This window comes from Hakea prostrata, chromosome 10 (genome assembly GCF_041222555.1).
Source record: "Hakea prostrata isolate BN-2017 chromosome 10, UWA_Hpros_2, whole genome shotgun sequence".
NCBI lineage: Eukaryota > Viridiplantae > Streptophyta > Magnoliopsida > Proteales > Proteaceae > Hakea > Hakea prostrata.
Genome location: NC_142609.1, coordinates 1167957 through 1184900, shown reverse-complemented (window position 1 = coordinate 1184900; position 16944 = coordinate 1167957). Strand labels below are relative to the sequence as shown.

Sequence of the window (16944 nt, the reverse complement as noted above, 5' to 3'; positions counted from 1 at the left end):
AAATGAAATAAAAAATGAGACCTTTAATGGATCCTAAGTGAGTCCCACATTGATTGTGTGGGGGAGAAGTTACGCCTAGGTAACGAAAAAAAAAATGAATCACAAATAAATCCTTCAATAGATCTCACATAAGTCTTACACTTATTGTATTATAGAAAAATATGAGAAAAACATACACTTCCACCCATCAACCTAAAGGATTCGGACTCCTTTTGCTTTACATTTGGTCTTAAATTTGATTTAAGTCCGTTTTTGGTCAAGTCACACCTTAGACCAGTCATTCACCTTTTCTTTGTCTCCGGTTCCACCAACCCTGCCCACTAAAGGTTTTGGTTTTGGTTTTGTTTTGAAGCCATAATAGAGAGTTTGAACTGTTGTTTATAGTGTTAATACACAAGTAAAACCCTAGCATCCCAAGTCCTAACCAATATAGGCCATGTACATCCTAGGAAAGAACAAATCGTTTAATGGCCGGGCTCACTGCTCTAGTAATAATCTATGGTATGCACAAGTGGGGAAGGTTTTAGCAGCAAGTGTACCAATGGCTACTGACTCTGCAAGAAAAGCTCAAATTCCAATTTAGGGTCTTTTAAACCATTTGAAGAAATAGCAGGGGCGCAAATCTTTCCCATTCTCTATTTATGTTATTTTTTTTTCTTTCCTTTTTTCGATTTATTGAAACCAAATAGTACAATCTTCTAGAGAAGATAATTTTGTGAGCTTCAAAAAGAGAAAATGCTAGGAAAGTCTGGTTTGGTTATAGAAGAAAAGAAGAGAGAAACTTTTGACAGACAGGTGGGCCTAATAATTTACAAGCCAGACGGTGGAGGCCAACAAAGACAAAATCTCCCACAGTTGGAAAGGCAGCACACTACACTGGTTTCCCATCCCCACCACTCTCCTCTCTCAGTTGTGCTTCAGTGCTGCGAAAGGTGAGGATCAGTTCTAGTGGTCGAAATTTACCCGTTATGTTTTTCTTTTTCCTTTTTCTGATTTCAGTCGGTGTAACTAAAAAAAATTTACACAGTGATCAAGATTTTGATCTCACCATTCACAGCTCAAATGCACAGCACTGAAGCCAAACGCCTCCCTTTCACCAATCTGCCTAAACTCCCTCCACCCAACACAGACACCTGCCTAACACCCTCCACCCAACAAAACACCAGCCAGAATTGTTAGTTGAGAGCTAATGGTAAACATTCACTTGCTAGTTAGACCCTACAGCAAACTTCACGTTCCACGCACTGGATCAGGTTGACGCTTCTCCATCTTCACAAAGTTCTTTTTTTTCTTCTCAATTTGCCCCAATCATGAACTGAAGCCGTTGATCAAGGGGCTCAGGCACATGATCAATGAAGGATACGGCAACCTCACAAGCTGCATTTAAACATAACCTTCATAATTGTGCCAGTGAGGAGATCATTAGAACTTACAAAATGCAACGCCTGGGTTGGGATGGGTGGATCTCTATCCCCAAAGCCCCACTGTTCTAACAGGAGTGGAGTGACCATCTTGCACCCCAACAGGCAGGTCTGACAGTCGTGTCGACGAACACAACCAGAATTGCTAAGTGCAACATCATCATTGGAACTAACTAGCACCAATTTTAAAATACATGAGAGACTAAGAACCAAGGGCCAAAGAAATCCTACTAGTCTATCAAATCTTCAAATCAAATTGTACTATGGCTATATCAACACTGAAGTATCAATCAGGCTACTACATCTGCAAATATTGCCTCCCACACTAACGATTTACTGGCTTTGGCTCCTACTTGGACTCCGGCTGCGGCCAGGAGAATCATAGTAGGAAGGTTCTCGGTCATATCTTCTGTCTTCAGGTGAAACAGATCTGCAAGGAGGTGAGAATAAAAAAGGGTAAACAAGTAAATAACGGAACAACAGGAGAGCACGCTAAAAGTATCAATCGCATACTTGAGGCAACAGAAGACCACATCAAATTATCAAGCACATACCTCGAGTAATGCCTCCTCCTCGGAGATGGAGAATAGTAACTAGGACTGCGTGACCTTGATCTTCCATAGCGTGGAGACTGCGAGTAGCGTGAAGACCGCGAGTACCGTGGAGAACGGGAATAACGTGAAGAAGACCGCCTCCAATCACGCAGTCGACCCCTATGACAAAAAACATGAACATCAACGATAGTGCAGAAAATTTTTTTCACATAGATATCCATAGTATGCCTGTCATTCTTGACCGCTAGACAAAGGATGAGTTCCACTTCCACAACTAATAGGAAGGGAAGAAAATTTTAGGGTCTGCCAATTCTACTTGTCTACAAACATTTTGGGTCCCTGGTAAGATCATCATTTTGGGATGATAATTTCACACCTTCAGAGAACTCAGGTGGGTTGGGTAAACTTGGAATCACTTAATCCAAGTCACACCTCAACCACGACTCTTGAACATGTCAAGCTCCAAACCCATCCCCCCAACCCCACCCAAAAAAAAAAAAACTTCCTCTGTTTTTTTCCCCATAATTGACCTCTATCTACTGCTGTGGGGAAAAAAAAGAACTTTCAATTGAGAAGAACTCCCATCAAACTATCATATTACTCATCCACAAAACATACAAAGAACAAGTTGCGGCTATCTTTAAAGTTTCAAAACCATGCTTTTTGTGGAGTACTTTAACGAGGCTTGTGATCTTCAGAATTTAGAAGAATCAATAAGTATACAAAGAGTCCAAAACTTATTTTCTTCAATGTCCAGGAACCATAAGAGGCTTTGCTCATAGGTATGATTTGTGAAGGATCAATATGTTGAAGAAGTTAGATGACATGCACCTAATTCAGCTCTAACATTTTCCCAATTAAATGGAGTTACATGGATCCAGGTTCATCATATTCAGAAACGGTAAATTAGGTTTTCGCAATTCCTGCTGCTAAACTAATGCATCAATCCTCCTCTACTGGGGCATGGAACTAGCTCCACAAAAGCAATGCCAGGTTCCTGAATAACCCCTATTTACGACAGCAATCGGATGGCCTACATCAGAAAATGCTATCAGCATCACTACAATTCCCTAATTCGAACTCCATCCCTACTTCTAGACACAGTACAACAAATTTATAACATGTTAACCCCTCATTTTAGGGGGGAAATTTTGAATAAATAAATATACAAAAGCAACCCAGTGCACAAGGTTCCTGCTACTGCAGAGTCTAGCAGGGGCAAATGTATGTACCCATACCTACCTGCCAGGCAGGAGAGGTTCTTCCAGCGAGGAAATGCCCCCCACCCCTCACCAACAACCAAAAAAAAAAACCCTTTCTATTTCGATGGCACTCTGACGCAAAATATACTAAGGGATCATGTAAATGACACATCTATAAGTATAGGTAGAACCTAAGAACCTTTGATTGCCCATTGTCTTATTCCAGTGAGTTCTTTAAGGGCTAAAAAGGGGTTTTAAAAAATAATTTGAAATGCACTTGCTATCGTGTCACTATCTGGTCAGAGAACAAGTGTAAAATGCCAGGATTCACCTTCATCAAAGGGGAAAAAGGTGCCATGTTAGAAGGGAAAATAGTAAGGTTACAAAAAATTTGATGCCTTATGGTCAACAAGAAAATCCCAAAGCTAACATGCTATTATATTTCATACTGAGCACACTTTGAAACTACAGTATCGAAAACCAGATTTTTTTAGCAAATAATGATCCAGAACTGAAACATAGCAAATAAAGCCCTAAAAGTAAAACTGGGGAAACTTACCTTGAACGTTCTCGAGCCCTCATGTCAGATGGTTTTTTCCTATTCTCCTCTGCAAATACAACAGTCAACTCCCGGCCATGAAGAATTTGACCATCCATCTGATACTTAGCTTCCTCAGCATCAGCTGGATCTATATATTGGACAAAACCGAAACCTCTAGGTTCTCTGCAACACACAAATTGATTGTCAATATGAATCTCCCCTCATAAGCCTGGCAAAACTGCCTCACAAAAACATCAACACCGAAGAATCTGATGGATTAAACCCTAAAGATCCCACAAGGCAGCTGACCTTGTCAATGTCATTGTTTTAAGATGACTTCAAATTCTTCAAGACTTGAACTCTTCACAATGTATTCAAACTCAACTTTCCCTTCCAATCTTCACAAACATTAACATCATCTTCAACAGAACTCTTATTACTTGATTGAAGTCTTCAAAAACATTATTTTCAGTGTTAACTCTCAACTTGAATAAACAAAATTCAATTTGCCAAGGGAAAAACATATAAAATAATCATCACAAAATAAAGTAATCCTGGAGCAAAAAGGGAGTTTCTTTTCCAAGGAGGTCGTCAAATTACCACCTCAACCCATACAGAAGTACAGAAATACTATATCAACAATGCTGAATCTCCATGTGGAGTAAAAGGACAAAATAACATCCCAAATCCCACAATATGCCAACTACTTTAGACCATTAAAATCAACTCAGTTGGGATGAAACTCACCCTGTATAATAATCTCTTGGCAAGTATATGTCCTTGAGAGGACCAAATTCCCCAAATGGCCTGCGGAGGTCTTCTGGCCTGCAAGACGATTGAAAAAAGAATAGAAATATGGCGGAACAACAAGACAGGAAGATGACAAAATTTGTTCAGGAAATAAAGGAATCACAAAAGTCTATAAACATAAACCAAGGCAAATTACTATCCATAAAAAATATAGCCTGTAAATGACAGAACACCATCACAAAAAGGCAGAGGAAATCCCACCAGAGGCAAGATTGATTACTACAACACTGAAAGATAAGAATAATTAAGGTCTTAAACTTTTGATGCATCACCAAAGGCTCACGCACTTTGGTTGCATTATACAAGGCCTCTCCAGCTTCAGTGAATGCAGCTCTTCCAGCAATACACACGCCATCAGTTGGGCCAGAAATGGACCAAAATGTGGTCCAATCAACTAAACCCTTCAGTATCAAGGTTTATTAAACCAATATGGTCCAATTAACTAAACCATTCAGCATCAAGGTTTATTAAACCAGTCCAGTTTCAGATTCAGATTCCTCAAATGGTGATATATTAAATTCATTATCCAAAATTGTTCAGTTTGTTTATCCTGTTTAGGCTACCTCCACATCAGCTGTCTACTGGAGGGATTACCCATTTTTGGTTGGGTTTTCTTCAATATATTAAGTAATTTGAATCAGCATTGGACTTCCTTTACAGCCAGTGAACTGGTGAGTTACAGGAATTTCAGACTTTTGTTTCCTTACCCTACCATGGTCAATTCAGTACAAGAATGCATGCATGATCTCCCCCCCCCCCCCCACAAAAAAAAAAAAAAAAAAAAAAAGAAAAAAAGAAAGAAAGGAAAAGAAAGAAGAAAGAAAGAAAGGAAAAGAAAAATGATTTGATTGATTTAGAAGACGATTTTGTTTCAATTTGGTCTGTGAATTACAGGCTGCCACATCTGTGTATTCAGATGAGGGGCAGTGGAATCTGAATATTTTCTGCTGAGGAACCCGCAGATAATTCAGGTAGCTCTTCGATAATTTTTTTCTCCTCGTTTCTTTCTCAATCCCCCTTTTTTGCATATCAGGTAAGAGATTCTGATTTACAAAACCAGGCAAACTGACCTTCAGTCAGAATTTCTCGATTCTCATGTTTGTTCTTTATTTGAAATCTAGTTCTTTGCATCGCAGATTCTGGAATGTTGATATCATCTGATTTCTTATTCTTCATGCTAATTGTGTTTCAAGAATTCACAACCAAAAAGGATATAAGCTACCCAGCATTACTCCACTTCATCAAAATTCCAGTCTTCAAAATTAGATTTCAGGTACTGTTCCAGATTTCAATTCATCAGTACAGTACTAGTTTCTATTTAAGAAGTAAATTTCTCTCCAACGATTTTTCTGGTATTCTGGGTTTTCAAGATTTCCTAATTTCAGCAGGAAATCTTCGTTTGAATGAACCATATCATCAGATCAAAATCAATCTACAGTTCCCATCACCAGTTAACCTAGGGCACTGAACCAGGAACTCACCCCCATCACAACAATCTTTATTCAGTTTCTAAATTTTCTTGATTATGTACATTCCAATGTTCCGAAACTACTCAAGCTCTTATGCCTGTTCCTAGACAATCCAAACCCAACAAACTCTCTTGCGTTTACAAAATGAGGATATCCTAAACCAACAATGTAGCAAGTAATCCACACATTACTAAAAGACAGAAACTCTGTGGAAAATGCTTATCTAGTAATAGAGTCAATCTCAAGACCAACCTGAATTCTCCATCTCTTCAACATAATGTTCTAAAAATTGTTTTAAATGTTAAGTTGTTAAGTTATGCAAAGAATGGTGATGATTGAAAATAACCAAATTCAATGGATAAAGCAGCTACGGTTGATACTGGTCATCAAATATGATCTATCCAAGAAACTCCAATTATGCATCTGGGTATCCATGTAAAGTGCTGTATAGGATGACACTAAAAGCCACTATGTTACCAACATCAATGAATTTGATATGCCTCAATATAACTATATTAGAGAACTCTATTGGAACACCAAAAGAGAGCAGGAAATAACCCATAGACCAATGATGAAGCACATTGACCCTGATAAATTCAGGGCTCAAAACATGAACAGAGAGAGCTTTCTGGACAGACAAGTTATTTTGCACGATGGGCATGTTCTCTACAATTTGAGACAAAGCTTAGTACCCTTCGATATAATAAAGCATGACAATAATGTACTATAGTAATGCCTAGTGCGATGAAAAAATAAGTAGATGTACAGATAAATGTGGGCAAATAACTTCAGAAGCAGCAAAGCCCTCATGCAACAAATGAGCTTTCCATAATCAAAATGGCTTTTCAATATCAAGAAAGGAAGATATCATAATAGAATACATGACTACGATAGTGATACAAATTTTGTCTACGCGGCTACAAAAAGGGAAGCAAGAAGCAATGCCAATAAGAACAAACCTACAATCATGTCGAAGGTTACGAACTAAAAGGCTGGTAGGAAGATCTCTACTACGGCCTCCATAGCGACCCCTGGGGCTGGGACTCCGACCACGCCTGCTGTAACCCCTTGGTGGAGATGGGCTGTAGCTGTAGCTTCTACCCCTCATTCGTAACAGCAGACAATATCTAAGCAATTCAAGGTGGCAACAAGGATCACATAAAAAAGAAAAGGTAAATTAAGAGGCAGCTCAAATTGGTTGCATGGAAAGAGTAACTTAATATCAGCATGTACAAGAGATCCCGCACAAGATTTATGACATAAAATTGGTTGCATCGACAACAAGCCAAACCAAACCAGGGAAACCGATCCCGTTGCCGGGAAGCTTCGCATTAAATAGTGCTAATCAACTCAGAACCAACAAAATGATGAAACAAAACGAACAATCAACACTAAATAAAACATTATCGGACACAAAGTTGGTTCCACCAATGAAGATAAACAAAAAGAATAAGGTTTAATCGTCGCCAAGAAACCCTAGCATATTGATAAGATCCTTCTCCACTGATGGATACTTGGACAATTACTATTATTTCAATATCGAATATCAAATTTTTTGTATATAATACAAAAAACAGAATAGGAATGATAAGAAAATACCACAATCAGAAGAAACCGTTAATGGTCTTCGCTCTCGCACGCTCCGTTCAGATATGAGCTCCGAGGGTTTCAGTTGTGAGAATGGATGCGAGTTTCAAGCACCTTTGATCCCGTTCGCCCTCAAATGGCTTTCTAAGTTTCTAACACAGCTTCGGGAAGCTTCGCTCGACCTAAGAGCTTTTGTTACCCACTAACGAGTTTACCATGTCTATCATACATCTTAGCCTCTGATCACCGTGGATTTCTCCACAACCCCGATCCCAACCGTAAAAGAAATTAAGGATACAAAATTACTTATACATTTCCCAGAGTTTCACACAATTACATTTACATACCTTCATACTTTTTATTTACAAATACATCCCCAATGAGGCAATGACAAATACCGTCAGTTTTTACTTTAAAAAACCCGAAAACCCTATTACTTATCCCTTTTTGAACTGAAAAACGACCTGAATTCCCTTCCTCACGTACGTTCTCGCAGCGTTTATCTCTTCTTCATGTTCTTCGTCGCAGCATCTCCTGGTGGTGGTGCTATTGTGATACGCCGAACCCCGAACCCTCAAGGTAATTGAAATAATAATTGGTTTGTCTTCTTCATAGTATTCTTAGGTAGCGTTTGGTTCCGCTTTCCAGGGAATCATGATTCCTGAAAAAAATAAAAAAAAAATCGTTTGGTTGCAAATAGAATCACCATTTTGTTTTACGGTATAAATAGGAATGATTAGACGGAATCTCCCACCATCGTGAACTCGAGGCGATGAGAGCATCGAACCAGAAGCTCCTTTGAACGCCGGTGGCTATGCAAGAAAAAAAATGCAGAACCAGCACCGTTTTTTACCCTCTTCTTCTCTAACTAAACTTCAGCCCTAGCCAGTGTCTTTGCAAAAGCGGTTGGTCTTCTTCGTCTTTTCCATCTCCCGGTGACACAATATACTTGCCAAACAGTTGCAGTGGTTAATCTCTTCTCAATCTTCTCCATATCGGTGTTTTCTGGTGGTGAGATTGTGAGAAACAGAGCAGTTGCAGTGGTTAATCTCTTCTCAATCTTCTCCATCTCGGCGTTTCCGGGTGGTGAGATTGTGAGAAACAGAGCAGTTATAAGGTAAGTTAAAAATACGTATCAAAATTTCCAAACGGTTGGGGCTTTCGCTTCTCGAAATTTATCAAGTTGGGTATTTTCTCCTTGTTTCGATTCTTTTATTTTCATACATTTCTCCCTGTTTCATATTTCTTGTACTGCCAGTTATACTGAATTTCCTTGCCATGTAAATGGCAAATTTGCAGTGTTGTTTTTCTTTTCTCATTGATGACTATTTATAGTTAAATCGGCGTTTCTTTATGTATATATTTGGCAAGAATCCTCAATTGAGAACATCCCAATGTAAACTCATGTTTTCCTCTTCATTTCAATTTAGGTTTATTAGGAGTTTGGCTTCTGTGAATGGTAACGGGTTCTTGCTGGGTCCTTCATGTCAGTTGCAGGCGTTATGGTATTAACAATATTATGATTAATGTCCTGTAGGGGAACAAAACTTTAGAGTGGTTTAAATCTTGAATCCTGACCACTTTAAGATATTTTTTAAAAAAATTTTTTTAAAAAAAAAAATTAAAAAAAAAAAATAAAAAAAAAAAAAAAAAAATTTTAAAAAAAAAAAAAAAAAAAAAAAAATTTTTCTCCCAACATATTTTGTTTCGCATTTTTTTATTACTTAATTTCAAAATTATATTTTGTCATTTATAAAATTTCAACCGGGGAACTTGACATATGAACAGAAAACTCAAGGTAGGAGCTGAAGTCCAGTATTTAGTGGCATCCCCTTTACAAAGATGAATGTCAACTTTATATAATTGAAATGCTGGGTTCTATGACTTTTATGTTTAAATTTCTATTAAGATGTTTATATATGTGATGATTAGGTTTTGCAGATTGAGGAAAACTTCAGTTCTTAAGAACTTAATCAGTCCATACCCTGTAGAACCTGGTTAATCTCTCATGTTCCATTAGAACCTGACCCCAACTTATGTCGTTCCATGGCAACCACTTTGAGTTGTGTTTCTTCCTTTCTTCCAATCCTGCAACACCCCCACTCCACCCCCCCCCCAGCTTTTTCTCTTCTCCCCTCTCTTCTCTTTCTCTGAACTCTGAATAATCCAAGTTGATCCGGATCAATATTGCTTGAAACTGATACAACATCCAATGCCAACACTAAATTCCTGGTGTTAACCATTAATTAAATAGGCCAACAATGTCCAATTAAAGACTCAAATTTGGCCATATTCTTCCCTTTCATTAATTCTTATGGTACTCCCAACTTATTCTTTTATGCATTTTTCGATTACTTAATTCCAAAATTATATTATATTATTTTATTTATAAATTTCAATAGGGGAAGCTTGACATATGAACAGCAAACTAAAGGTAGGAGCTGAACTTCAATATCTAGTGGCATTCCCATTACAAAGATGAATGCCAACTTTACAAATTGAAATTACTTCCATCTTTGCCAACTTTACAGAATTGAAATTACTTACTTCCAAAATTATATTTGTTATTTATAAAGTTTCAATAGGGGAATCTTGACATTTGAACAGCAAACTAAAGGTAGGATCTGAACTCCAGTATTTAATGCCATTTCCTTCACTGAGATGAATGTCAACTTTATATAATTGAAATGCTGGCTTTTATGAGTATTCCTCTGCTTGTACCATTCCCTGTTTTGTCGGTTTGATTAAAAATTGGGCTAGAGAAGGCTATTATTTTGTTTATTAGGTTGCAAGTACTGTTATAGGTCCATATTATTGCTTACATGGCACCCATATTAAATTCGTATTAAACACATATTTGTCATGTACATTTTTTTTTGCCGGGCTTTTATAGAAGTATTATTGTTGTCAAGCCATTTAATTCCCATACATTTTTATCGTTGTATTATTGCCATTCCCAAACTTACTTTGTAGAATACATATCATAATGTTGGTTGTATGTTTATTTTGTTGAATATTTTCTTAATTCCAATTCGATTCATCATGTGTTTTTAATTTTGCTTTAAAAAGATGATTTTGGTTTCATGTGTTGCTTATGGTTTTAAGTTGACACCTTTACTTTACCCTAGTGTGCTTCTTGTTATTCCTATCAAATCTAGCAAGCAAAGGAGAAAAAAAGACCCATACTTTAGGTTGTCTATATATTGTCTCTGACAGGGAGGAAGTGGAGTAAGACGATATATTGGTGTGTAGTGATGTTCTGCTATCCATGACCAGTTTTGGTATGTTATATATGGTTGCCTGAAACAAATGTATTTAATTTGTTTTTGTTTTCCAGTTAAGTTGAAGTTGGTGGCAATGCATAAAAAGCAGACTTCAAAAGGTGGTTCATCCACTAGTGAGAGAAATTTCAAGGATTCTGATATGGACTTCAAAAAGATATTGAAGGATGTTGAGTACATAGGTACTACTTTTCTCTTCAAAGCATATTTCTGTTAGAGATGTTTTAAAATTTTCCTTATGTATGGAGAGTAGTCAATATCTGATGAAATTTTCCAATGCTTATCTTGTTCATTAATGTATCTTGTTGCCTTATACTCTCACCATCTACGTAAGAATTGACTACCAAAAGAAGAAAGGGAGAGGACAGAAGAAATGGAAGCACCGGTTTTATGCCCTTTCTACCGTGCCACTGCTTCCTTCTATCTAGCAGTAAAAACTAGAAACAAGACATGGTGTGGATCAAATTTTAGGTGCAACAAAGTGTTTTGTGCTTTTAGTTGGTAATAACTCACAATTGATCAGCATCCAACTAGGATTAACTGATGATGATTGTCCCACACTTCATATGACCTATCTGTCACACCCATTGCTTGATTTTCCTTCTAATTTGGGTTGATAGTTTTTAAATTTGCCGGCTAACCAATTCATTCTGTTGAACTAAAGCTCCCAATAAGAAAATTTAAGCACTGCTGAAACTAAATACTTGGTGTTAGTGATCTGCTTTTGAGTGCGATTTGTTCATCTATTGGATGCCCAAGTAACTGATGGCCTATAGTCATGGCTTAGGTGGCATTTGAGAACTAGCCATGGCAAGGGTGTGGGGTCTAATGGAATTTTGTATTTAAATTGCAACTAGTAAGATTTTCAGAGAGGGTTTCTGGTCTCATTCTAGATAAACCTGAAGTATATAAGAGATACCATGTAGGGTTGTCTGGGAAGTGATCCTATTTGAATTTTTCATATTATGTCTTTGCTTGCTTTCCTCCTTTCCCTTCTGTGGCTTTTCTTCTATTCTTTCTTTCCCCCCCTTTTTTTAAAGATTATTCCTAGGTACTATGTGATGTAGATACATCACCAAATTGAGCTTCTTCCCCTTAGGAAAAAGTTGGGGATTGGATCATATAGGTGTTTGGCCTTTGATTCCAGTGTTACTTTGTAGCTGGCTACTATGATGAGCCTAAAATATGCATAGGAGGTTGGAATATGGGATAGTAGGGAATGGTCTAGTTTAGCCGCATGTCAAATTTCAAGTTCTGCTTCAATCATTTTCCTTATCATGCAATGAATATCCTTCCAAGTCTGCCCAATCACCCTTTTTGGTAATCCTAAAATTATCAGTGCTTTATTTATCATGGGGCAAACTTTATGTGGCTGAAACTTGATATGTCAGACTGGGATCTTGTCGTCTACCTGTACGCCATTTTCAGCCTCATCCGACTATCCATATGGCACAACAGACATAAGGATCTGTGGTACACCATCCATATTCGATGGTTTTTTTATATTACTATGGTTGGTGAATCACAGTTGTAACCTGAGGCCAAGGCATTAGAACAGCCTCTCAGCAAAACTTGTTGGGGTAAGGCTGTGTAGAAAAATTGCCGCCTCAGACTCTGTTTGTGTGGAAGCTTTTGGCACCAGTTTTGCCTTCATATCACTATGAAGTGGACCAAATATTACAACTTGGTTGGATATTAGTAAAGTCCAGGTACTAATATGAAAAGTCCTTGGCCAAACTTTGTCTGATGCACATTTTGACCAATAAGGCCTTGTCTAGGCACCTGGACTGCAAGACTCCTGGCAAGTCTTGTCTCAGCTTTGTGCATGACAACCATGTTCAGTAATAATCATGCCTTTGTCACCTGGGCTGCAATCTCTTTCCTGAATACATACACATAGATGCATTTCTTTGTTACATTTGCTTCACCAAATGATCTGCAGTTCCTACTTTAGATTTTCTTATCAAAATTTTACAATCTTTTGGTGGTTTGTTTCCTCTTTCTTTATTTATTTTTAATATGGCCTTCAATATTGCATTGATGTAGGCTCCTCAAACATGACATGGAAGGAGAGGAAGAAATTGGAGGATCGGAGGGTGGTTGCTTTGGGTGGAAAGGTGAGAACTTGAATACTAGCTACCTGCTTGCTCAGAAATGCTCTTAGTTAAATATTCTGATGTGATTGAATTTTTATATTTGGACCATGTTTAAACTCTGACATAGGCCTCCAAGAAACAAAGAATCCCGCTAAGTGTAGCTAGATGTTGCATGAAGAAACGGAAAGAAAGGGAACAGAAAATGTTGCAAGAGGTGACTGATGGACTAGTTCTTGATTCTTAGTTATGCTTTAAATGGACAGTGCTGATGTTTAGTGTTGTTTCAGGGGATGGTTCTTGGACGATTTGGGGGTAAGCTTCAAAGTAGTACCACTAAAGTAGCACAGAAGCGAGGGCTAGAAGACAGGGTGTTGAAATCAAGTGAAGGCAATTTCAGAAATGGTGTCCTGAATGTGAGGCATATGTTGCGAGGCAGTTCATCTATGGAAAATAATGATAATCCAGCAGAAATCAACAAGGGGAAGAAGAGGAAAGGAGCTGGAAAGAAGAAAGGAGGTAAAAAGCAGAGTGGTAGAAAACGCAGATAAATGTATTTTAGTTGCTCTTTCCTTGAATGGGCAAAATTTTGTCAGGGAATAGTTAGTTCGTTCATGGTGAGATAGCAAGGGAAGGTTGGGGATATATTGATCTCATTCAGCTAATTATGTCATTAATGGCCTGTTTTTTTTTGGGTTTCCGACTATGTGGGGAAATGCTCAACACACTAGCTTAGGTTCCAAACTTGTGTTGCTATCAAGGGACTGGTTGTGTTGTGGGATATGCATCTAATCTTACTTTATTGGCTTAGTAGTTCAATTTATCTGTCTTTATAAGCTGCTATATTCTACCATTTATTTTAGTTTTAGACCTTACAATATTAGTTGATTTTTATGTTTAGTTGCAGAGTATATTCATCTGATTACTTGATTTTACTGTTTTAGTGTAACCTTTTCTCTCTGTCATGTTGTAAAACTTTTTCTTATAAACCTTAATTACTTATGTATCCCATCATTAGTGTTAACCTTGTGTCTGTTATACTATTCTACTTACCTTCTGTATTGATTCCTTCTCATTGATGTCATTCTGATTCACTAATTCCTCATTATTTGTTTAGTGTATGCTGTGTGCTACCATATTTGTGCCCTGCATTTGTTTCATCAAGTTGGTAGCCAGAGTCGATATAAAACACAACTCTGGTAGATGACCATTTTTTCCTTTAACATAAAAATATTCAGTCATTGGTTCAGTCTGGAACTCATACTTAATCTCTGTTCACCAGAATTCGAAATTCTCTACATCTTAATCCCCTCTCTCCCTCACTCCTGTGTGAATAGCCAGCCAGATGTGATCTAGGCTTTATTAGTTACTGATTTTAGCTTGATTTCTCATGCATCCAGTGCTTATTTATTTTTTGTAAACCAAATGTCTTTTTTCCTTTCCCCACCGCCCCCAAAACAGCAACATGAGAAAGCTTAAATCGAGTTTATTCTTGAGCCAGGGTTTGTCTCTTCATTTCTGTTTGTGCAATTTTTGCAGTGTGTTTTGCAGGATAAATCAACTGGTCTGGTTTATTTGTTTGGCTCTTTAAATTCTTCCTGGTTGTCTATTTGCTTGGTATAAGAGTATCTGGAATTGAAAGAACAATTCATACTCCAGGTTCCGCCGTCTATTTCCGAACTACTAGACCACCTTTTTATTGAAAATGCATCATCATCCGAGTATAATTCATTGGAATTGATCCTTGTCCCTGTGACTTCAACACAATCAGTCAAATGCTATTGGAAATACAAGAGGAGGACATTATGGGTTGCAACCCAAGAGAGCCTTGTACTTAACTTCTGTAGGTTGTTTGCTGTAGTTTTTCTTCCTATAAGAAAAATATACAATCAGTCCAAGAAAAAAAGGGCAAACCCAATACCGAAGGCTTTCGCCCAAGTTGAGTCTAGGGGGCTACCCAGCAATTTTTTCTTGAGAGTTTGTTTTCATGCCTTAACTTCAGGTTACAAGCAGTCCAATAAACTTTTAAATTTATTGGTGGGATTAAAGCTTCTTATTAGTTCAAGTTCAAATTCAAATTGAAGACAGTTTTACCCTGCTCTGAATCTCACTGGATTCTACTAAAAACTCAAAACAAAAAAGTACTCTGAAAATGAAAGAATAAGAGGAAAACTGTAGTTCTGAACTTCTGATGCAGTTGTGAGGCCCTTTTTCACTGAACAAACAAAATACTATGTAGGTCTAGCTTGGCTTGCTGGCCTAGTTTTTTGACCCATTTGGCCTAAAGTTGTGTTTTTGTTGTGCTTCTAACTTTCCCCTAACCTTCAAGTCATCCGTTTGAGCTGTATTTTCCCTTTTTTCTTTTAAGTCTACATCTGTATACTTTCCCTTTCCACTTTCTGTTCGGTTTTGGTGAATTACTTAAATCTTCCAAAAAAATCACTTTTTGACACTTCAGGGATCTAGAGATTTTATTACTTATGAGGACATATAAATTGTTATTTTAAGCATTTCTTGGCTCAATTAGGTGCAGTGGCTCTCAAAAATCTTTCTTTTCCCACCTAATTTGCACGAAGATCATTTTGTTTCACCAAATCAATATTTAATAGCAAGAACAGCTTTTTAACATTTTTTAATGGTTATATGAATGTGGATCTGGAGGAAAATAAACTGTCAACCCTCGTCTAATTGAAACTTTAAACGTGTACTTACAGAAAAAAGGAATCGATTATCTAACTTTTTTTCTGACATCTTTTCTGCACTTGTGTTGCTAACTTCTAGGATTCACAGCTTGTGATGTAGTGGGTACTGGGTAGACACAATCTGTTGTTTCATCAGAAAAAGGAAAATTAAGAAATTTGCTCCTGAAATTTGGGATCTTGTTCTGATGTGAGGTCTGATCTATATGGATTCCATAAATAAATTTGGTACGAGTTGATATAATTTTGGGTTTCCTCACCTAGTTTTCAGGCGAAGGGTACAACCTGATGCCAGATTGAAACCACTAATAAGGGATCACCTTGCTGTTCTTGTTTGTTTCTTTATGAGAGAATGATCAATGCTCAAGCTCATCTATCTAGACACAAGAACAGCCAGTGAAACGAATCCAACTGATATTTCTTGTCTCATACAAATCTGTCAAGCCCAAGTTGCCTGAGAATTGCATGAATGTGCGTACCTGAATTAAATTATTTAGAGCAGGTCAACTTTCATTGCACAATTGCACCCCAAGAATTAGCAACAATAGGTTCAAAATTTGTGAATTACCATGGGTTGCTCTGTTGCATTCAAAGAGGAAAGAAAAAAAGGTGTTTATATTCCACTGCTAGCCAATAGTTGTTGTTGCCTGTTTGAGTTAGAAAAAAGTAGATCTGTAGCCAATGCAGGGTTGGTTGAGTGGTAAAGATCCATGCTCCTTAGTGGAGAGGTCTTGGGGTTCGACCCTCGCCGAGCTTACATTCCAATATACAAAAAACAATCAAAAAACAAAATAGAATAAATACTAGTTTATCGTGTATCGAATCCAAATTCGAATCCCGTAAAAATTTAGATATGACGAACTTTATCGGATATCCGATAATAATCCGATCCGATAAACTATCCGATTATTGATTGGTGATTGTCATTTTTTATTTTTTATTTTTTATTTTCAATTAACAATTATCGATTTTCGAAATTGATTATTAGTCCCTTTTTTAGAGAAAATTGTTTAATACTTTACTCTAATCGTAATTTTCAATTTCCAATTATCCAGTTACCGATTATTGATTTCTCGAATCCAATTATCATCCATTTTAGAAAAAAAAAAAAGTTGAATATTTTACTCTATTCGGATATTATCCAATCCGATAAGCAATAATCCGAATCCGAGTCTGATTGCTTAGCGGACGAATACAAATATTTTTTAGTAGAAAAATTTTGGATATGAACACCCTTAAACAAATACGAATGCGAATTTGGAGATGAATTTCAGCTATTCATTTACA

At 37.2% G+C, this 16944-nt stretch overlaps 2 protein-coding genes across 2 annotated transcripts; one reads left to right on the top strand and one right to left on the bottom strand.

Annotated features, from left to right (window-relative positions):
* Window positions 1-475: 475 nt before the first annotated feature.
* On the bottom strand, window positions 476-7765 carry LOC149001336 (serine/arginine-rich SC35-like splicing factor SCL30A). The gene is made up of 6 exons (XM_089137585.1): window positions 7597-7765; window positions 6957-7124; window positions 4466-4543; window positions 3737-3901; window positions 1976-2134; window positions 476-1851 (listed from the first exon to the last, which is right to left on the bottom strand). The coding sequence occupies exons 2-6, from the start codon at window positions 7103-7105 to the stop codon at window positions 1755-1757; spliced, it is 648 nt and encodes a 215-aa protein (XP_088993711.1). The 5' UTR covers window positions 7106-7124; window positions 7597-7765; the 3' UTR covers window positions 476-1754.
* Window positions 7766-8026: 261 nt separating this feature from the next.
* On the top strand, window positions 8027-15885 carry LOC149001335 (axoneme-associated protein MST101(2) protein). Its single transcript, XM_089137902.1, has 5 exons — window positions 8027-8163; window positions 10922-11047; window positions 12912-12982; window positions 13089-13175; window positions 13249-15885. The coding sequence occupies exons 1-5, from the start codon at window positions 8097-8099 to the stop codon at window positions 13507-13509; spliced, it is 612 nt and encodes a 203-aa protein (XP_088994028.1). The 5' UTR covers window positions 8027-8096; the 3' UTR covers window positions 13510-15885.
* The last annotated feature ends 1059 nt before the right edge of the window (window positions 15886-16944 follow it).

Coding starts and splice junctions, on each gene's coding strand:
- LOC149001336 (XM_089137585.1), bottom strand. CDS start 7,105: ATGAGGGGTAGAAGCTACAGCTACAGCCCATCTCCACCAAGGGGTTAC. Junction 3,902..4,465: donor CCAAGAGATTATTATACAGG/GTGAGTTTCATC, acceptor TGTGTGTTGCAG/AGAACCTAGAGGTTTCGGTT. Junction 2,135..3,736: donor AGGGCTCGAGAACGTTCAAG/GTAAGTTTCCCC, acceptor TTTTTGTCATAG/GGGTCGACTGCGTGATTGGA.
- LOC149001335 (XM_089137902.1), top strand. CDS start 8,097: ATGTTCTTCGTCGCAGCATCTCCTGGTGGTGGTGCTATTGTGATACGC. Junction 11,048..12,911: donor GAAGGATGTTGAGTACATAG/GTACTACTTTTC, acceptor GCATTGATGTAG/GCTCCTCAAACATGACATGG. Junction 13,176..13,248: donor AACAGAAAATGTTGCAAGAG/GTGACTGATGGA, acceptor GTGTTGTTTCAG/GGGATGGTTCTTGGACGATT.